At 34.9% G+C, this 23,336-nt stretch overlaps 1 protein-coding gene across 1 annotated transcript in view; it reads right to left on the bottom strand.

Moving 5' to 3' along the window:
* Positions 1–422: 422 nt before the first annotated feature.
* Positions 423–23,336, bottom strand: part of LOC100025417 (putative DMBT1-like protein) — a gene marked incomplete at its 5' end in the record, with an annotated part of 66,214 nt that continues 43,300 nt past the window's right edge. Inside the window, 6 exons of the mRNA XM_056815483.1 lie at positions 423–580; positions 1,995–2,021; positions 5,067–5,378; positions 10,879–11,096; positions 14,210–14,363; positions 21,319–21,351. Coding sequence (XP_056671461.1) covers positions 423–580; positions 1,995–2,021; positions 5,067–5,378; positions 10,879–11,096; positions 14,210–14,363; positions 21,319–21,351 — 902 coding nt within the window. The remainder of the gene's footprint in view (positions 581–1,994; positions 2,022–5,066; positions 5,379–10,878; positions 11,097–14,209; positions 14,364–21,318; positions 21,352–23,336) is intronic.

Consider the following 23,336-nt stretch of genomic DNA (forward strand, 5'->3'; position numbering starts at 1 on the left):
GTCAGAGATTCCTAAAGTGTATTTGTTTCTCTCTAATAGGAGCCAGTCATTTAGAAAATTTTCCTGAAGCACAATATTTCACCTACAAATATATTTGCTTATATAATCTTCCAAGGCCCCTTTTGCATTTTCCCATCTACTTCATTTTTGAGAAAGATATACATAATATTTTGTGTAACTTGCTCCCACTCTCATCCTCCACCCGATTCAGGTCAGCAGCCTGGAACCTTAGTCTATGAAGGTTAGGTAAGAAGAGGTGTAAACTGTTTGGCTAAAGGCTATTTATTATCTGAAAGTCTTCATTTATTCCATTCATGTTCTTATCTAATATTCAACCACTGAGTTATTATGAGCCATTTTCAGAATACAAATAATTCACATTTAACTGGAGATGATACAATAACAATATTATTATTTTTTACTTACTTCACTTCTTCAAATGTGAGTTTGACATGAGCTCTGCTGTCCACTTGTATTTCCCAGGAACAGACTATATTTGTAGGGTATTTCTTAGGGTACCAAGGACTGGAAAAAGAGCCTGAAGAATTTGTGAGCAAACCACCACAATGAAAATTTTCATCTGCAAAAAATATGGAAGGAATCACATTAGATGACCTTATGTTTTGTTTATTATTGGTTGTGTGGCATTTTCAAGTTCCATTATCTATAAAATGGGGATAATAATTTGTACTATTACTTATCTCCTGGGGTTCTTGTGAGAAAAGTCCTTTGCAAATCTTAAAGCATTATCTAAGTTTATCATCATCATTATTATTGATATTATTGATTTTTGGATTAATGGAAAGGGTTGGAAGTGAGGATTCCTAACTCTATTCCCAGCTGTCATAATCTCTGTACCCTCATTTTATCATGGGCCTGTAGAGATGGTAATGGTTACATCATTAATAATGTAGGACTATATCAAGATAGGAACTGAATCTGATTTTTATTGAGTTGGAAGTTTCTGATTAGAAGGAGGTTGCAACCTCAAGTCTCAGAGAATTGCCTACAGCAATGAGAATTTAAATGATTTGCCTGGGTTCATAAAGCCATAATGGATCAGAGGTAGAATTTGAACCCAATTTTCTTGGCTCCAAAGTAAGCTCTCTATCTTCTATATCATTCTTCAGGAGTATCATGAGGGTAATTATATAAATAAACTTAAAAAAATTAAAATTAGACAGGGAGGGTTGTATGGATAGGATAGAGTACTCGATTTAGTAGTAATGAAGATCTCAGTTCAGATCCTGCCTCTGACATTTTCATTCTCTTAGACAATAGCCAAGCTACTTAACTATACCATAATATATTGCTTTATAAAATGAGAATTCTGGTAACAACACATATAGATATCTACCTCCTAGGATTGTTGTAAACATCAAATGAGATAATGGAAATAAAAGTATCAGTTATTAAAAATGTTACATATGCAAAATTTTATTTTATATTCATATGGGATGAGGACTAAGTGACTACTTATACCCCTTTCTACAGATATATTCACATATTTAAATATTATATATTCTATCTCGTATCTTCTAAGATAAAAATTAAAATACATAATTGTGTTCAGCATTGCATTTTTTAACAAAGTCTTTTATTGGCCTGGATTAAAATAATAACTTCTCATGTCTGCCTGCATAAAGGGGAAAGAATACTAATCTAGAACCTTGGGGGTACCATGAGTTGAAGGACAGATGGTGGTTTAAGCTTGTAATCTCTGCTGCCAGGGAGGCTGAGGTTGGCAGATTTCCTGAGTTCAGGAGTTCTGAAACATAGTGGCATGAGCCAATCATATATCTATACCAAATATGGTGTTAATTTATTCAACCCACAGGAGCAGAGGGCCATCAGGTTGCCTATGGATGAGAAAACTATGTCAGGATGAAAACAGAAGATCATAGCTACTGTGCTGATCTTTAAAGGGATGAGAGGGAGACTTAAACTTAAAAAAAGTTGACTGATTACAAAGACAAATAAAATGGCAGTAATACCTATTGGTGGAGACTTGTCATCCAGGTCTATAAAAGAAACAGAAAAAAAGGATATCATGAAAAAGGATTATTTTAGTCAAATGGTTCTTTTAAAATACAACTCACTCAAAAAGATTATTGAACCCCTCTCAGAATCAGGGCTGGTGTTTACTTCTCTATGTCCTACTGATTCATTGGGTGATTAGATCCTTTCTAAGGTTGTTCCTATCTTGGACTTTATATAGCATTTTACATCGCACCTTCTCTAATGCATCTTGTATTATTATATCTTAGCTATTTGTGTGCATTATAATTGCCTCCTAAACTCCATGAGGCTAGACACCATTCTTTATCTAAACTCTTTCCTCCAGCACCTAGCATTGATCTATGCACATAGAAGGTGCTGAATAAAGGATCGTTGAATTGAAAATGCTCTGGATTTGAAGTCAAAGCAATGGTTTTTTTAAATTTAATTTTTGTAATTTAATTGATTAATTTAGGGCATTTTTTCAGGATTACAAAAATCATGTTCTTTCCTTATCCTCCCTGCAACTCCCTCCCTTATCCAATGCACAATTCCACTGGGTTTTACATGTGTCTTTGGTCAAGACCTATTTCCATATTATTGATATCTGCAGTAGGGTGATCATTTAGGGTTTATAACCCTAATCATATCCAAAGCAATAGGTTTTAATTACAATACGATGAATTTTCTATGTCATTCTTGATTAATAATTTAACTTCTCTGGGTCTCTGTTTCTCCATCTAAAAACTGATTGGGTTGTACTGGAGGATTTCTTGTGTTCATTCTAACCTTATGATACAAAGAATAAAATATGGTATTTTACTTTTTTTGAGGGAGTTACAAGGTACCATGAAAAGGATGCATAGTCAGCACGATCTGAGTTCTAATTTGACCTTATTTACTTATTGTGTGACTCTGGACAAATCACTTCATTTCTATCTACCTTAGTTTCCTCAACTGTAAAATAGGGACTCTGGAAGAAAGAGTGAAGTCAATGACTTTGCACAACTCTACCTCATTTAAGTCCAACTCAGGGGCAGTTCAAGACATCACTTTTGTGCTGTTATTGATCCTCTTTGAAAATGAAAATGAACAATAACAATAAAATGTGGATAATGATAGTACCTACCTTCCAGGGTTGTCATGAAAATCAAATGAGATCCTATTTGTAAAGTATGTTAGTACAGTGCCTGGAATATAGCAGGTACTTAGTAAAAGCTTGTTTTCTTCACCTAGTATAGCAATCTGCACACAGTGGGCAGGCAGATATTTAACCAATTCAGAAAATCCCAATGACTTCATGGTATTTTTCATTTCTGATACATCAGTATTAATCTACATTTCACTTGGCTTAGGATCTTAGAAAGATCAGTGGCTTCAAGATTAAGTAATTCATTTGTATTTTGAGAACCTCTCAGGTAACCAGCCCCCCTATCCTTGCCTCATAAGAATACGCTATATAAACAAATGATACCTGTTGGTGATGATTGAGTGTGGCCATCTACAGCTGCTCAGATGCATAAGATAGGAGAGCCAAAATGAATGAAAGAGTAGAACAGTTAGATAATGAACATCACACAATTTTCATGATAAAAATGTTTTCTGTTCAATCACTATGGTTGGATAGTCCAAAAGTCTATGAACCAACTCTGAGTTGCTAGAGTTAGTGAGTAACAACTACAAGTTTTAGTACTTAGGCTAAGTAAGAAGGCAAATTTAGTTGGGGTGTGGTAGTGGGAGTGGAAGTAGAAAGCTCAGACCTCAGGATGCCAGACTCTGCAGGAGATAGACCTAAGGACCCTAAGGTATAAGAATAAGAGAGGGACTACAGAGTAGGGCTAAGCCATTAATGAACTCACATGGGATGTAGTTTGTTTTGCTAGAGGGAAGAAATGTAGTTTCCTATTTTATCTAATTGGGCAGCTAGGTGGCACAATGGATAGAGTACTGGGTCTAGAATTGGGAAGACACAACTTTCTGAATTCAAATCCAGCCTCAGACACTTATAAGCTACATGACCCAGGACAAGTCACTTAAACCTATTTGCCTCAGTTTCCTCATCTGTAAAATGCACTGGAGAAGGAAATAACAAACCATTCTAGTTTCTTTGCCTTGAAAATCCAAAATAAGGTAATGAAGAGTTGGACATGACCAAAATCACAATAGGTACTAAGTACAGTAGTTTCCATTTCCTAAAGGAGTTTCTAAATGTCAGTAATCTGAGGTCAAACTCTGATGACCTTCCTAAGGCACAGTTCTACTCATGGGGGTACCAGGTTGAATTTTCCCTCACAGGATTGATAATGGTACAGATAGAAATAGAATACTATTTGTATGCAAAAATGCCATCTCAAGAAATAGAATGGGCAGGAAAATCACTAGCAGGGTGAGAATGGCTATGCAGTTTAATATATTCACTTGGAACTATTAGGGATCATTATCAGTAAGACAACGCAGTGTAGAAAGAGACCTCTGATTTGGCATCAGAGGACTTAGGTTTGACTCTCAGCTCTGCCATTTGTTCTTTGTGTGACTTCTCTGGGTCTCAGTTTCTTCATCTATCAAAAAAGGGGGCTTAGACTGAAACCTTTCCAGCTCCTATGAATATCTTTCAAAATAGATAGGAATGATGTTAAAGTAGAGGAATTCTGCATTCTAGGAATTACTAGGCTTTGCATATTTGATCATTCTAATTTCCTATTCAACCATTGCCTCCCACTTAACTAGTTCATTCAAACTGAGTCTTGGTATAAGACATGCTCATATGAAGTCTTAATGTATTTGACATGATATACAAAGGGCCTAGGATCACATTAAGGAAAGGAAACGCGCAGTGTGAGAATTCCTTCATCCAATGGAGAGCATAACTTTTGATTTAGTGCATGTTTTAAAATGTTATTTGAAGAGTATAGAAGTTAAACAACTTGTCCCAGGCAACTTGAATCATTTTAAGAAAGTCAAATATAGCACATAAGAGAAAAAATGGATCCATGGATGGTAATACATCCATGACAAACTTCTCATCTATTCCCTGACAGTGGGGACAATGACACACAACTGGAGCATACCTGAGCAGATGACACTGGCATCTTCCTGGTGGCCACAGTTATGGGAGAACCAGCCATTGTGTATACACTGCCACACTTTGGCTTCATTTCCAATGCAGTTCACATCATCCAGAATTATGGGTCCTGAACCTCCCACAAAGTGGTTTTGTCCTGGTGCAGATAGAGCTTGTCCACAGCCCATCTGTTGGCATACAACTTGGGCATCTGTCAAGTCCCAGCTGTCATCACACACTGTTCCCCAGGTGCCATTATGGTACACCTCAACACGACCTTCACACCTGTGACTTCCATTCATCAATCTCAGAGATATATCTTAGAAATATAAAAATAAAATTGGGCAAGCTATAAACCTGACTCTGTGGGACCATAGGCTTGGTTTCTAGGAAAAGAATACTAAAATATATAATGAAAATAATACTAAATCAAGCAAAATATTGTATCATTATAATGAACAATCATTCCTGGATAAAAGCTGAGGAAATTCACCTCCCTCCTTTTGATAGAAAGGTAGAAGCCTACAGATAGAATGGTGCATATGAAAATGTACATCACATATAATAACTATTGGCTGATTTTGTATAACATTTTTAAAAATCCCACCTCTAATGGTTACTATAAGCATGACTTTAAAACAAGTCTTTTTAACTTCCTTGGCCTCAATTTTCTCATGTGTAAAACGAAGGAACTGAGATAGATGAATTCTGAAGTGCATTTTAGTTCAATATCTATAATCGTTTTTGCTAAATGGAAATTTTCAGTGCTAAATTTTTAGAGTATTTTTTTCATCTATAGCACTTTTTTCCTTTCCCTTGGGAAGGAAATGCCTATATGACTACTATTCCCCCCAAATCACAGAAACTTACTTAAGACTACCTTCTCTGCCCCAAATAATCACCATTTGTGGAGGGGAGAAGTGATCATGAGTGCCTTTAGGTACAGGGTTTCTTGTGCAAATGAAATTCCAAGATGTGTCAACAAAGGAACTGTTTCAGACTAAATTTAAAGAATCACTCTCTCTTAAAAACAAGGAGTCAGCCTCATAGATAACCTACCATCTTCTTTTTCACCTTGCTGAATAGCATTAAACATTGCATAGAAGCCAGTGTTGGTGATCATAGAGTCACTTCTGAACACAACTGTTAATTTGTTTGAAGAAGAGAAGAACGTGAGCTCTGCCCCAGCACAGAATCTCCCCATGGACAGGTGGGCAACTTGCCATCCATCAAAGACTTCAATAAAATCATAAGGGCAACCATAGATATCTTCCAGGCTGAGGAGGGAAATGCATCATTGTTAGTTTCTCACTGTTGTGGTCTCAAGACAATTTCAGATTCAAATCAAGAAAATATAAGAATACTTAAAATGAACATTCTAAATTTTAAAATGGTTCTTTACCTTGAGTAACTCACATCCCTAAATGCTTCCTTAAATATTATATTAAAATTCTTTGGTTCAATCCCTAATCAACAAATATTTTAAAAGTATGAACTAATGACATAGCTAAAGGTATTGGGGATATTAAAGCATGCTACTGGCTAAAGGACCTGGGAATACTAAGATAAGAAGGAAATGGTTCTCATACTCGAGGAGCTCTCATTGTAATGGTTACCGCAGGGGAAGCAGCATGAGTAGGTCCCCAGATTCTTTGATCATCTACTCCAGTGGTTCTCAACCTTTCTAATGCTGTGACCCCGCAATACAGTTCCACATGTTGCAGTGACCCCAAACCAAAAAATTATTTTGGTGGTTACTTCAAAACTGTAATTTTGCTACAGTTATGATTCAGAATGTAAATACCTGATATGCATTATGTATTCTCATTGCTACAAATTGAGAGGTTGAGAACCGCTGATCTACTCAGTCCTAGAAGAAAATGGTTGGGTAACATATCTCTTATAGACAATTTAACTTGGAATCTCTCCTTTATTTGAGCATCATAGATAAACACCAAACAAATGTTTTCATTCCGTGGTTTTGTAGGAGTGCAGAATAAATCACTGTCAACCACATTCATAGACACTGAAATATTTCCTATCCAATCAAAAGCAAAATATTCATGAATCCTTTCCCTCCATGAATATTCTATCAATCAATCTATCTATCTATCTATCTATCTATCTATCTATCTATCTATCTATCTATTTATCTATCTATCTATCATCAATCTGTCTATATTTATCCATTTATCAATCTATTATCTATGAATCTATTTTTCTATCATCTATCCATTTATCAATCTATGTTTCTATTATCTATTATATATTTTTCTATCATCTACCAATCTATCTTTCTATCATCTATCCATTTATCATTTATCTTTCTATTTGTTATCTATCTATCTATCTATCTATCTATCTATCTATCTATCTATCTATCTATATGTATTTATATCTCTACCATCTGTCAACATGTCTAATATCTATTATCCATACCCATCTGTTTGTCTGTTTACTGTCTGCCTCTACCTGCCTCTTTTTTTGTTTATATATTCATTGCATTTTGAAGGCAACTATTTTATAAAAGGAAACCCTAGCCCAAAGACAGTAGCATACAGGTATTAAATGTAGAATGAATAGAGTCTAAGAAAGATTGTGGGATCAGACAATTAAGAATTGAAAGGGATCTTAGTGATTATCTAGTCTAATTTCCTCATGTTACATAATTGGCAAAAATTTGTTTTCAGAGATCCCATGTCGTTTAATATCAGGAGGGCAGTGGGGAGGGGAGCAGGACAATCTCAAGAGTCACACTTTCACCATGTGGGTGTAAGAATGAAACAGGTTCCAGACATGATTCTTTACATTGACAATTCCATTGAAATTTTCACAATTCAAGCAGAAGTTTGAATTAGATATACCTCTTTAAAACAACAACAACAACAACAAAAGACAAAAGGCAGAAACAAAAAAAAAGTGCCCCAGCCATGACCCACAAAAATTCTGGCAAAATCAAAAGTTGAACTCAGGTGTGTGACTCCCACTTTAGTGCTTATTCCACTGCATATAGCATTTCTTAACATTTGAAAATGTTTGAAAAAAAATTGGAGAAAGGAAAGAGAATTTACTATGATACAGTTTGGAAAAATAAAGCCAAAAGGGAAAGCTGTGAGGAAACTTAGTACTACTAGGGAAAACAAGAATGGAAAATCTATCAGAGACAAAATTAATTAATTAGGTAAACTATGAAAAATGAGGGTGAAATAATCTTTTGTAGAATTTCTAGATAAACACCAATTTAAATTTTGAAAATAAAATTTCCCATCAGAAAATCCAAGTACATTTAAAAAATATTGATTCCTGTATAATCTGGATGTTGGAGATGGGATGGTTTAAGTTGTTTACTTACTTCAAGTTGGGGATTTGAAGTTCTATGCGGTATTTCTCCTCCACATGTATAACCCACACACATTCTACACTTGTGGGATAATTTCTAGGATACCAAGGGCTAGAAAATGAGCCAGAAAGCTTTGAGATGACTCCACCACAAGAGTTACTTCCTCCTCCAAAAAAAAAGCAAAAAAAGGAAATCAAGTTTTATTTCTATGCAATCCTTAAATCCATGAAAAGATAAGATAGATACATGTTATATTCATACTAGTTCATAGTTTGGGAATTGGCAGGTTAGGAAGATGGTTTATTTATGAATCTTTGTAGGCACATCAAGGACAGATATAAGATATGTGTGTGGGGGGGAGGGTGGTTGGAAATCTCCATGGAAAATAGAAATTTTATGTACCTTGATACTGAACTGACATGTTCATGAACTGAAATAACATGGATGGCATCATACTAGTTGTCTTCTACTTCACATATAGTGTTCTTAACCCTCAACCCTAACAGACCAATGCTACCTAGAACTATTTCACCTTCCCAAACATCTCTCAATTCAGTCATATAAAAGCATCCCTTGCTTTCTTATCAACCTTAGATTTCATAGTAAGGGGCATAAAGGGGAATTTATTTTAGGTCATTTAATTCACTCACTCCTTTGCCCTTATAACCACCATTTGAATTATCGTTCGAAGAAGGAAATCTGCTCTGCTTTAAAATAGTCTAGAAACAGTTTTCAACTAATACTATTATAAGGAAGTGAGAGGCTTTCAACAGGAGAGAATTACCTTTGGGCATAGGTGCTGGCAGAAATGAAAAAAAAAAAGGTAAGAGTTTAGAATTTTTTCAAAAAAATTACACTTAATGCCAAGCCAAAATCCTTGTTACTTTAGATCTCGTTTAATGTTTTCATGCCTTTGGTGTTTATTTTTCAGTAGAGTAAGTTCTACTTCTACCTTACAAAACATTCAACCAAGTGAGGAGACTGCATCAAAGGACTCTCACAGAAATCAATTATGTCTGATTTCTGCTAAGTTCTGAGATTCATTGATACTATAGATGCTTGCATATTTCCTTGATGCATAAAGATTACATAGATTCTGTAATTCCATAAGGACTTTAAGGAAAGGATACTTATGTGGTTCTTTTTATGGAATCACAAGTTCCACCTCAACACCCCCATTGCCTAACTTGGCACTCTGCACACAGTAAGCACTTTAAAAATGTTTTTCATTGAGTATATCTAGGACTCTTACATTGTTCTTGGCATACCTGGAGGTATAGGATTCACACTTGGAATCAAATTTTCAGCATCTATTTATATAGGAAAAGAAAACAAAATTTTAAAAGGAAAATCCCACTTGCATTTTAAAAATTGTTGAGAAATTCTTGCTATGGTGATTTCACTCATAGCTACGAGAATTAACACTTATATTTCCAAGCTCTAGGTCTTAAGCTCCAACAAATAACTAGAGAAGCTCCATAGCCTAGATGACAGTGTGCAAGACCTGAAGTTAGGAATTTATAACTTCAAATCACACCTTAGAGACTTATTAATTATGTGACACCATCACTTAATTAGTCTCAACCACAGTTTACTCATTTAGATTGGAGATAACTACCTTATAGGGTAGTTGTGAGTATCAAATAAAAAACACATGTAGAATGGTAGGTATTATATATACATGTGTATATGCATTTTTCTCTTCTATTATATATATTACACACATATGTATATACTTTATATGTGTATGTGTGAATGGCATGAATGACTTGTTTTCTGAAACCTGGGAGGGAATAACACTAATAAACTCATGGGTCCACTGGTGCTTTGGAATATTTGTAAATATGCTTCCCATGTTAAGATTATAATTTATAAAGTGATACCCCAATAGTATGAAAGAATTAATGCTGCTCCAATAGATATCTATGTATCTTTTTAACTGGGCAAAAATATGGCAATGATCTACTTTGTTTAATGGCAGTATAAGCATGGGTTCTTTCTTCCTCCATGTCCATTTTTATATGCTATGGCTTACCCAAAACAGAGAATTTTTGATTTGTCTGTTTCTACTGACAGTAAAAGTGGACCTAACCAAATATTAGCCAGGGTGTAGTTTAGATGCTAGGAGAATGTGGATTTTATTGACTGGGAAGACATGGTTCCAACACTCTGCACTTGGAAGAGCTTTCACATAGTGCATTACTACAGGTTTGGAGATACAAAGAAGTCAGTACAAATGGCATTTTCCTTAGGGTCCATTGATATACTTCTTCAGACAACAAAGGCTTGACCAAGTGTAACATCACCTTTCTTAGGGAGGAGAAATAAGGATAAGTTGCCATTGGAGAATGAATCCCTAAAATTTGCTAATAAGATGGATATTAGACCAGAATGGATTTAAGTGATGAGTTCTGGAAAACTGAAGACTTTTCCCCTGACTTTTCTCTTCAAAACAAAGGGATCAATTTAAGTTACTTACCTGTTTCCTGTTCTTTTTGTCTAACAGCATTGTACATTACATAAAAGCCTGTGCTGGTGATCATCAAGTCACTTCTGAACACAACTGTCATGATGTTTGAAGAGGACAGAAATGTCAGTGCTACAGGTGAACAGAATCTCCCCATGGACAGAGAGGCCACTTGTGGCCCATCAAATATTTCAATGAAGTCATAAGGACAGCCATAGATATCTTCCAATCTGAGATGGTAAGCAAAGAGTTAATCAGATATATGAGTAAATCAGACATACATATATAAGATATTATGAAGGTAAAATGGACAAGTCTTGGCAACATTTTGGTATGGGGGAATGAGAGGGAGTGAGGAGTTGAGGATGATACCTAGGTTGCCTACCTTGTAAAAGTAAAAACTTTCCAGATTTAAAGTGAAAGAAAAATAGACAAAACCATTCAAGACTATTTGAAGTGTAGATTTGATTTGAGTTTAAAATCACACTTTAAGATATATAACATTATCTACATTTGAAAAAATTTTTCTATCTTCAGAGCCTTTAACTTTTCTTTGCCCAATGATCATGGTTGTATTATCAAATCAAAAGTTTTCAGAGCATAACTTTATTTCCAGCAATACCATTTGCCAATCACACTTAGCATGATAAGGGAATAATAATGTGCACTAAACAATATTTTATAACAGTATTCTCAAACATTCTATAGGGTGCTGAAATTAAAATGTCAGTAGGAGAACAGGAGAGATGGAACTCATTTGCAGTGTGGCAGATGCTCTTGAGAGAATTATTTTGAAGGAATAGTAGTTGTCAGAATGATGAGTTTTGCAAGCAAAAGAAGCAAAAGTAAAGACTGATTATGTTATTTACTCCTTCACCATATTTATATGGGATACAATGTCATTTTATTTTGAAAGAGAAGAGGAAGAATAAGACACATCTTTCCTCACCTTTTAAAAAGATTGATGTAAGTGATACTTAGCTTTATAGTTTGGCTTCTCAAATGGTTAGTGTACACAATTATTACATATTAGAGGATATAGTCATTGTAGGAGATTCTGGGTCATTATAAGCTTCTATTGTTTTTTGGAGTAGGGAAATGGCACTTCTTGTGTAAGGAACAACAAGGAGGTCAGTGTCATTGAATCACAAAGTATGATGGGAAGGAATGCCATGTATGAGATGAATAGAAAGACAAATGGGGGACAGGTTATGAAGGGCTATAAATATCAAACAGAGAATTTTATATTGGATCCTGGAGGTGGTAGGCAGCCATCTGAGAGTTTTGAACATGGGTATGTAGCATGACCAGACTTTCACTGCAGAAAGATTATTTTGTCAGATGAAAGGAGAGTGGACAAGAGTGAGAGACTATCTCCAGGGGATGATGGCAGTTCCATAGGGGGAAAAGGGACATACATATATGAGATGTTATGAAGGTAAAATGGACGAGTCTTGGCAACATTTTGGTATGAGGGAATGAGAGGGAGTGAGGAGTTGAGGATAATGCCTAGGTTGCTTCCCTTGTTACCTGAGAATCTGATAGTACCCTGGATAGCAATAGATAGACAAACTCAGAAGTGAGGAGGGTTGGAAGGGAAAGATAATGATTACCCACTTAGTTCAGGTCCTCATTGCTCTTCATCTAGATTATTGCAATAGCCTCCTAATCAATTTACCTGCCTCAAATCTCTCTCAACCCAGTTTATCCTACACATGAAGTAATTTTCTTTAAGTGTGACCCTGATGATGTGATTCCCCTACCTAACTAACCTCATCTGGTTGCCTTTCTATTGCCTGTATAATAAAATAAGAATCTATCTCTTAGCTTTTAAAGTCCTATGTATTTCTAAGCTTATTGACCATTACTCCTTTTGAACTCTGTGATCAAGCTAAGCTTGCCTTCTCTCTGTTTCTCACACACAAAGCTATATCTCCCATGGTTCTTCTTACTGGCCATCTCCCATACTTATAATATACTCCTCTCCCACCCCTACCTAGGGTCACACAGCAAGTAAAGTGTTGGAAACCATATTTAAAATCAAGTCTTCCTGACTCCAGGTCTAAAACTTGAGTCATTGTTATCACCTAGCCTTTCTTGATTGCCCCAACACAAATGTTCTTCCTTCCTTAAAATGTTGTATTTAATTACTTTGTATATATTTGCCACCTGGACCCAGGCTTCCAATGCCGAGAGAGTGGGACTGTCTCTGTGCATCGACTTTTCCACTTAAATCTCCTTCACGCACAAGTGTCTTTGTGCACACTCATCTATCATAGACGAAAACGCACAAAGACGATTGTCATCCTCAGTTACTGAGAGACTACTACTATACTACTACTATATATTTGCATTTATCTGATTTACATTATGCATATATATATATATATATACATATATATATCCATCCATTAGAATAGAAACTCTTTGGGAATGAGATTTGCCTGATTCTTTATACTTTTATCCCTAGTGGCCAGCATAGCACTATTGAGCACATTGTAGGTGCTTAATAAATATTTGATTTTATTTCTAGGAAGAAAACCTAAATAAAAGAAAAGATAAAATTCAGGGCACAACAAAAGACCATTCAAATGTGAAACTATAGGGGCCAATTATCTAAATGAAGTTGAATGAAAGATGTTAGGAGGCCTATAGATATTTGGGGCAAATTTAATTAAATTGATGATTTTTTATAATAATGATCAAACAAAACTCCAATATTGGTAATACTATAGGTTTTCTAATTTTTTCTCTTTTTCTGCCTAAATATTTTCTTAATACAGGAAAATATCTTTGTTAGAATTATGAGTTGAAAATCATAACCTTAATTGTGTGATTGTTAGCTGAAGAAGACAATTTAAAGTTCTTAGTGTTGGGTAGAAAAAATAATTCTTGATCTCAAAGGGTTTGCAAGGTATGTTAGGGATCTGATGTAAACACATCAAAAAGTGACAATACCAGACCAGTAAGGGCTATGCCAAATAAGAGGTGCAGGCAGAAAGTACTAGGTAAATGGTGAGGATAGGATTGCTCCAACTAGAACTGATCAGGGAAGGACTCATGGAGGAGGTAAGAAGTAAGATAAGTATTTAATAAATGCCTTTTAATTGACTGATAAAGCATATAAGTACTGAACACTGATATATTATTCAGAACGCCTGGTCTGGTTTTGTTTCAGCAACTTATTAGATGTATGTGAGTAACCTTGTGCAAGTCATTTACCTATTCTTTACCTCAGTTTCCTTTCCTGTAAAAGGAAAATATTAGAATAGATCATTTTTTTGGGTCCTTCCTATCTCTAACTTTCTACACATTTTTGGAAGAATATAAATCATTTACTTACTTTAGATTTGGAATCATGAGCTCAATATGGAATTTCTTATCAACATGTATCTCCCAGACACATTGTATGTTTGTAGGGTAATTTCCAGGATACCATGGACTAGAAAATGATCCAGAAAGACTTGAAATGACACCGCCACAAGAATTACTTTCTCCTAAAAAATAAAGAGAAAGAAATGCAGCAGTGCAGATTTACTTCTATAGAAGACAAACTAGTCATTGACTCATGGAAATGCTGTTCTATAGGTCTCTTCTCCCAAGGGAGTTTTAGGATAGGTCTTTATGACCTCTTTATGTCTTTATGACTCTCACTAAATAAGCCTAGGGCCAAAAATGTGCTGAATTTGATTCCCTGGACAATGCTTTAATGGCAATCTGGTGACTTTTAACTCTTACTCATTGTTGCATAGTCAAGATACCTCAGTTGGGACAGCCTGACCTTTTGGTCCCACCTAATTCATCCATACTTGGTTACTGTCTCTTGTAGACTGGTACCTCAGGCAGCCTCTCCCCACACCCCAACTTTGGTCAAAAGAGTCAGAATAATACCAGGAATTCTTAGCCTTTGTTGTGCCATGAAGCCTACCAAACCATCCTTAAAATAATGCTTTTAAATGCATAAAATGGGACTACAAAAAAAATCAATTATATTGAAATACAGTGATCAAAATATTTAAAAAGTTCACAGATACCAAATTAAGAATCCTTGATTTATAGAAGCATTAATACAATGGATAATGTAGAAATTAAAAAAAAAGTCTTCCATTCTGAGGAAGGTCCATGCTTCACTCTCCAGACTTTGCTATTGAGGGAATTGACTTCTTCTTTTGTCTGTCAAGCCCACATTTCCTATTTGTTCCTCCCCAAAATCTGATTTGAGGAAGGTTCCAGATCGTTCATATTTCATTTTCTGGGCTTTTACTAATTCAGCCATACAGAACAACCCTCTTCCCTTTTCAGTTCATTTTAATGTATTCTCTTTTAATATTAGAATATATACTCTTTGAGGTTAGGAACTGACCTTTTTTTGCTTGTATTTCTTAATAAATGCTTATAAACTAGACTTAGCTCTTATCCTCAAGTAGGTTAATTTTGATTATGCAAGATAAGGTACATCTATATAGAAAGTACTATATCACTTTTTCTGGAACAGGTGATGTTGGGTCTTATCCATTTTTTCCTATTCTAGATGTTGCAAGAAGCAACTCCAGCTCATTGGAGTAATGTCATTGAACTGTCAAAGGGAAATGCCATGAATAAAGGGACAACTAGGAAAGGAGAATGGAATGTTCTTCTTGAGTCTAAGGCCTTTTAGATTGATTATAAAATATTGATCAACCACATAAATGCTCAGGAGAAGTAAATGAGAATGACAATAAGATTATATGGAATCGGAGAAAGAAGCTACTGATAAAATAAATGGAAAGATGATTTTAATTGCTCTAAGAAATGGCATTTTTTGAATTCTGGAGTTATATAAATCCTTCTTCAAAAACAGACCGAGAACAATGGAAGTATTCTGACCTGGAGGCATGCCAGTAAAACACACTTTCCATGTTCTTCCCTAATGGACCAGTGATTAGCAAAAAGAGAAAACCTTTTAAAAAAAGAAAACCTTTTTCTGGGGAAAGGGAACAAGTTCCATCTTCTGGAGGCTCAGGAGAATGACCGAACCACAGTATTTAGATTATTAGATAGAGAGTGGAATTGTGTGGGAAAAAGTATAGGAACTCTGTAAATGGAGTAAAAATGGATTATGATAAATCCATAAAAGAAATATGTACAAGGTGTTTACAAAGGCTAATGGTAACTAAAAATCACTCACAGCTAGGTCTCCCAAAGGATATGATATTGGAAATGGGTCTTGATGGATAGATAGGCAGAGGTGGGGGGAGTAGCTTCTAGGCATGAGAGACAGTAAGAGGAAAGGAATGGAGGTGGGAAAGTATAAGGCATGATTGAGGAACAGCAAATTGTTCCATTTGACTGAAATATAAAGTGAGACAGAATTGTGTGAAATAAGACTCAAAATTAGTAGGCATGATTCATTTGCTCCCTGATACTTTGTTGTTGAGTAATTTCTCAGGCTTGTCTGATTCTTTGTGACCCGTTTTGAGATTTTCTTGGCAAAGACAGATACTGCAGTGATTTGACATTTCCTTTTTCATCTTGTTTTGGAGATGAGGAAACTGAGGCAAACAGGGTAAAAAGTAATTTGCCCAGGGATGTTAGTAAATATCTAAGGTTGGATTTGAACTTATGTAGATGAATCTTCCTGACTCCAGGTCCAACTGATGTTACTATACTTGGAATGATATGGATCATGAAGGATACATTCTGCCTGAGAGGGCTTGCTTGACATATTCTTTTTTTTTAAATTTTATTTAATTAATTAATTTAGAACATTATTCCTTGGTTAAAATAATCATATTCTTTCCCTCACCTCCTCCACCCTGTCCTGTAGGTAGTCAACATGCAATTCTACTGTATTTTACATGTGTCCTTGATTAGAACCCATTTCCATGTTGTTGGTGTTTGCACTAGGATGATCATTTAGAGTCTATATCCCCAATCATGTCCCCCTTGACCCTTGTAATCAAGCAGTTATTTTTTCTGTGTTTCTACTTGCACAGTTTTTCTTCTGAATGTGGATAGTGTTCTGTCTCATAAATCCCTCCAAGTTGTTTAGGATCACTGCATTGCCACTAATGGAGAAGTTCATTACATGAGATAGTACCACAGTGGATCAGTCTCTGTGTACAATGTTTTCCTGGTTCTGCTCCTCTCACTCCGCATCAATTCCTGGAGGTCATTCCAGTTCACATGGAATTCTTCTAGTTTATTATTCCTTTTAGCACAATAGTATTCCATCACCAACATATACCACAGTTTGTTCAGTCATTCCTCAAATGAAGGGCATCCCCTCATTTTCCAAGTTTTTTGCCACCACAAAGAGCACAGCTATGAATATTCTTGTACAGGTCTTTTCCCTTATTTTCTCTTTGGGCTATAAACTCAGCAGTGCTATGGCTGGATCAAAGGGAAGACAGAGTTTTAGCACCCTTTGGTTCCAAATTGACCTCCTGAATGATTGGATCAATTCACAACTCCACCAGCAGTGCATTAATGTCCCAACTTTGCCACATCCACTCCAGCATTCATTACTTTCCTTTGCTGTCATGTTAGCCAATCTGCTAGGTATGAGGTGATATCTCAGAGTTGTGTTGATTTGCATCTCTCTGATTATAAGAGATTTAGAACACTTTTTCATGTGCTTATTAATAGTTTTGATTTCTTTAACTGAAAATGGCCTATTCATGTCCATTGCCCATTTAGCAGTTGGAGAATGGCTTAATTTTTTTTTTACAATTGATTTGACTCTTTATAAATTTGAATAATGAGACCTTTGTCAGAGGTTTGGGTTATGAAGATTTTTCCCCCAATTTGTTGGTTCCCTTCTAATTTTGGTTGCATTGGTTTTGTTTGTACAAAATCTTTTTAATTTAACATAATTAAAATTATTTATTTTAAATTTTGTGATTTTTTTCTAACTCTTGCTTTGTCTTAAAATCTTTCCTTTCCCAAAGATCTGACATGTGAACTATTCTGTGTTCATATAATTTAATTATAGTTTCCTTCTTTATATTCAGGTCATTCACCCATTCTGAGTTTATCCTGGTATAGGGTGTGAGATGTTGATCCAACCCCAATCTCTCCAATACTGTCTTTCAATTTTCCCAGAAGTTTTTATTAAATAGTCAATTTTTGTCACCAAAGCTGGGATCTTTGGGTTTATCATAGACGGTCTTACTGAAATCACTTACCCCACGTCTATTCCACTGATCCTCCTTTCTGTATCTTAGCTAGTACCATATTGTTTTGATGATCACTGCTTTATTGTATAGTTTGAGATCTGGGACTGAAAGGCCTCCTTCCTTCACTTTTTTTTTCATTATTTCCCTGGATATCCTTGATCTTTTTTTCTTCCAAATGAACTTTTTTATGTTTTTTTTTTTCTAATTCAGTAAAAAAGTTTGTTGGTATTTCAATGGGTATGGCACTAAATAAGTAAATGAGTTTGGGTAGGATGGTCATTTTTATTATGTTAGTTCATCTTACCCATGAGAAGTCAATGTTTTTCCAATTGTTCAGATCTAGTTTTAGTTGTGTGGAAAGTGTTTTGTAGTTGTGTTCATATAGTTCCTGTGTTTATCTTGGCAGATAGATTCCTAAGTATTTTATGTTGTCTATGGTGATTTTAAATCGAATTTTTCTTTGTAATTCTTGCTGCTGAGATGTGTTGGAGATATATAGAAATGCTTATGACTTATGTGGGTTTATTTTGTATCCTGCAACTTTGCTAAAGTTGTAATAATTTCCACTAGCTTTTTAGTTGATTCTCTAGGATTCTTTAAGTAGACCATCATATCATCAGCAGAGTGATAGCTTGGTCTCCTCATTGCCAATTTTAATACCTTCAATTTCTTTTTCTTCTCTAATTGCTACTGCTAGTGTTTCTAGTACAATGTTAAATAATAGAGGTTATAATGGACATCCTTGTTTCACTCCTGATCTTATTGGGAATGCATCTAGTTTATCCCCATTGCAGATGATGTTTGTTGATGCTTTTAGATAAATACTGTTTATTATTTTTAGGAAAGGTCCTTCTATTCCTATGCTTTCTAGTGTTTTCAATAGGAATGAGTGTTGTATTTTGTCAAAGGCTTTTTCTGCATCTATTGAGAAAATCATGTGATTTTTTTGGGTTTGCTTGTTGATATGGTCAATTATGTGAATTATTTTCCTAATATTGAACCATCCTTGCATTCCTCATATAAATTCCATTTGGTTGTAATGAATAACCCTTGTGATCACTTGCTGGAGTCTTTTTGCTAGTATCCTATTTAAGATTTTTGCATCTGTGCTCATTAAGGAGATTGGTCTATAGTTTTCTTTCTCTGTTTTTGACCTGACTGGAGTTAGAATCAGTACCATATTTGTGTCATAGAATGAATTTGGTAGAACTCCCTCTCTCCTTATTGTGTCAAATAGTTTGTATAATATTGGGATTAGTTATTCTTTGAATGTATGATAGAATTCACTTGTGAATCCATCTGGACCTGGGGATTTTTTCTTAGGGAGTTCTTTGATGTTTGAGTTCAATTTCTTTTTCTGATATGGAATTATTTAAGAATTCTATTTCTTCTGTTAGTCTAGGCTATTTATATTTTTGTAAATATTGATCCATATCACCTAAATTGCCATATTTATTGCCATATAATTGGACAAAAAAATCTTTTAATTATTGCCTTAATTTTCTCTTCATTAGAGGTGAGGTTTTCCTTTTTATCTATGATACTGTCAATTTGGTTTTCTTCTTTCCTTTTTTTAAATTAGATTAACCAGCACTTTTTCTATTTTATTTGTTTTTTTCAAAGTACCAGCTTCTAGTCTTATTTATTAATTCAATAGTTATTTCACTTTTGATTTTGTTAATTTCTCCCTTAATTTTTAGGATCTCTAATTTAGTTTTCATATGGGGATTTTTGATTTGTTCTCTTTCAAGTTTTTTGATTTGCATTTCAAATTCATTGACCTCTGCCCTCCCTAATTTGTTAATATATGAAATCAAGGATAGAAATTTCCTTCTGAGTACTGCTTTGACTGCATCCCATAGATTTTGAAAAGATGTCTCATCATTTTCATTTTCTTCAATGAAATTATTAATTGTTTCTATGATTTGTTCAACTAACAGATTTTGTAGAATCATATTATTTAATTTCAAATTAATTTTTGATTTGGCTCTCCATGTACCCTTAATGATTGTTATTTTTTTGTATTATGATCTGAAAAGGTTGCATTTATTTCTGCTTTTCTGCATTTGTTTGTCATGTTTTTATGCCCTAGTACATGGTCAATCTTTGTGAATGGACCATGTGCTGCTGAAAAGAAGGTGTATTCATTTTTGTTGCTATTTATTTTTCTCCACATATCTACTAACTCTAATTTTTCCAAGATTTCATTCACATCTCTTAACTCATTCTTATTTATTTTTTGATTTGATTTATCTAGATTTAATAGTGGTAAGTTCAGGTCTCCCACTAGTATAGTTTTACTATCTATTTCCTTCTTCAACTACACTAGTTTCTCCTTTAGAAATTTGAATGCTATACCATTTGGTGCATACATGTTGATTACTGATATTTCTTCATTGTCTATACTGCCTTTATCAGGATGTAGTTACCTTCCCTATCCCTTTTAATCAGATCTATTTTTACTTTGGATTTGTCAGATATCATGATTGCAACTCCTGCCTTCTTTCTCTCAGTTGAGGCCCAATAGATTTTGCTCCATCCTTTAATTCTAACATTTTGTGTGTCTACCCAAGTCATGTGTGTTTCTTGTACTCAACATATGGTAGGATTCTGGTTTCTAATCCACTTTGCTCTTTGTTTTCATTTTATGGGTGAGTTCATCCCATTTACATTCAAAGTTATGATTGCCACTTGTGTATTCCCCAGCATTTTGATATCCTCTCCTAGTTCTGTCCTTTCTTCTTTTGCTATATCCTTTTAAACCTGTGGTTTTCTTTTTATCTGTCCCCCTAATCCACACCCTTAATATGCTTCCCTTTCCTCCCCCTCCCTTTTTGTTCCCTTCTTATTTTTTAGGGTCTCTTAAGTTCTCTCCCCTCCTCTCTTTCCCTCCCTTTTTGTACTCCCATACCCACTTCCCCTCCTCCCCCTTATTTTTCCCTTCTCACTTTCCCTTTAGGGTAAGATAGAATTCAATACTCCACTGGATCTAGATGCTCTTCCCTCTTAGAACTGATTTCACTGAGAGTAAAGTTTAAGTATTACCTATTAACACTCTCTTCCTCTCCTTCTTATAATAGTATTCTTCCCCTCCTCTTCCCATGTGTCTCTTTGTGTGATAAAGCTTATCCTATTTATCTTATTTCTTCAAGTTTCTCTTGGTGCCACCTTTGATTCCCCCCCTCGCTTGATGTATTCTAAAATCCAGATTACTCTGAATGGATTATTGATCTCTTTCTTACAGTCAAGATAGTTTGAATTATATTCATTCTAAAGCTGAAAAACAAAGACATACCTTTTGTATCATTTTTAGAAATTTCTGAAGAACCTAGAAAGAAAAGTAAGCAAATGAATAATAGCCTAGGACTGTCCCCCACCCCAACCATTTCAGTTTATTTTCTATTCAGCAGTCAAAACAATCTTTTTCATGTGTAGGTCTTAGGTCTAACTACCCCAACACTAGCAGACATTCAATAAATTTCAATGACTACCCCTAGGGAAAAATAGAAAATCCTCTATTTGGCTTTAAAAACCCCTTCATAACTTGCCTTTCTTCCTACCTTTCCAGACTTCTTACACTTTACTTCACTACACATGCTTTGTAATTCAACACTATTGGCCTCTTTGCTGTTCTTAACCCTAGGCATTTTCATTTACTGTCTCCATGCCTGTAATTCTCTCTCTCATCTCCATCTTTTGGCTTCATTGGTTTCTTTAAAGCCCTAGAAAAATTCTCACTTTCTACAAAAATCTTTCCCTATACCCTTTAATGTGAGTGCCTTCCCTCTGTGACTTTCTACAATAAATTTGAATCTTCCTTCCTTCCTTCCTTCCTTCCTTCCTTCCTTCCTTCCTTCCTTCCTTCCTTCCTTCCTTCCTTCCTTCCTTCCTTCCTTCCTTCCTTCCTTCCTTTCTTTCTTTCTTTCTTTCTTTCTTTCTTTCTTTCTTTCTTTCTTTCTTTCTTTCTTTCTTTCTTTCTTTCTTTCTTTCTTTCTTTCTTTCTTTCTTTCTTTCTTTCTTTCTTTCTTTCTTTCTTTCTTTCTTTCTTTCTTTCTTTCTTTCTTTCTTTCTTTCTTTCTTTCTTTCTTTCTTTCTTTCTTTCTTTCTTTCTTTCTTTCTTTCCCTTATTTTGACTATGCTGGAAGTATAGCAGCTGCTCTTGGCCTAATCCCACTGCTCATCTTTTGATTTGGATCAATTTATTTCTTAAATTATCTGGCAAACCCCATTCCTGAGTTCTTACTATATTGTTACTGGATTTAACATGGTCATCTAATCATCTTTAGCCATACTTTCCATTAGCATCTGCCTCTCTTTTAGACATCTGCCTAGTTACCCTTTATATGTATATGTTTTCTTTGTATATAATTTGTACTGTCTTTTCCATTAGACTGAACTCTTTGAAAGCAGGGACTATCTTTTGCTTTTCTTTGTATCTCTAACTCTTAGCTAATGATTGGCACACAGTGGATGCTTAATAAAAGTTTATTGATGACTTGATAAACATAGGTTTAGAGATGAATAAATGCTATAAATCCTTTGTGGCAGAGCTAATTTCCTTAGTTCAGCTAGAATAAGGACAGAAGGTGCTGAACATTTTTGTTCCTTCATTTCTAATCTACCTGTTTGCTCTTTGAAAAAGGTACATGAGATCTGTTCACAGAGATGTTGAAGGCCTGTACTAGGATGGTAATTGTATGAATGAGACAATCCAATATATCTACATATATCTCTTTGTCTTCCTTTCTCATCTATATTTCTCCCTCTCTCTCTAAGAAGTGAAAATAGAAACAAGATTTGGCAACTGATTTTATAATGACTCTAGAAACCTTGTTTCTCAAACTCTGAGAATAGAGAACAAAATTTTGCTGAAAACCCATCTTTTTAATGAAATATTCCCTGACACCCACCATATCCTAATGTGCATCTTGAGAAACATGTACTATAAGGTCTTATCTGGGAAGTAGCTGCACTGTTCTCAAGCTACAGGTAGAAAGCATTGAAGGTGGAGAACATTATCGTTGGGATAGGATATTGTATCTTATTGTTTCCCATAAAAGATATTATTAGATGCTGGTAAAAGGTAGAGATGATATGAATCTGAAAAAATTAAGGCATGCTAGATGGCCCAGGCTATGAAAAACACTGTTTTTTTTTCCTACTAACTCCTGGCTATAACTTTGCTGATTTTAAAATCCATAGGATGGCACTTATAAAAAATTAAATAAACTTTGCCATGTTTTCCTAACAATGGCAATGGTATCCCAGTAATCTTCCAGTAATGCTATCACAATTAATTCCTTATCTTTGGCT

The sequence above is a fragment of the Monodelphis domestica genome, chromosome 1 (assembly GCF_027887165.1).
Source record: "Monodelphis domestica isolate mMonDom1 chromosome 1, mMonDom1.pri, whole genome shotgun sequence".
In the NCBI taxonomy this organism is placed as follows: Eukaryota; Metazoa; Chordata; class Mammalia; order Didelphimorphia; family Didelphidae; genus Monodelphis; species Monodelphis domestica.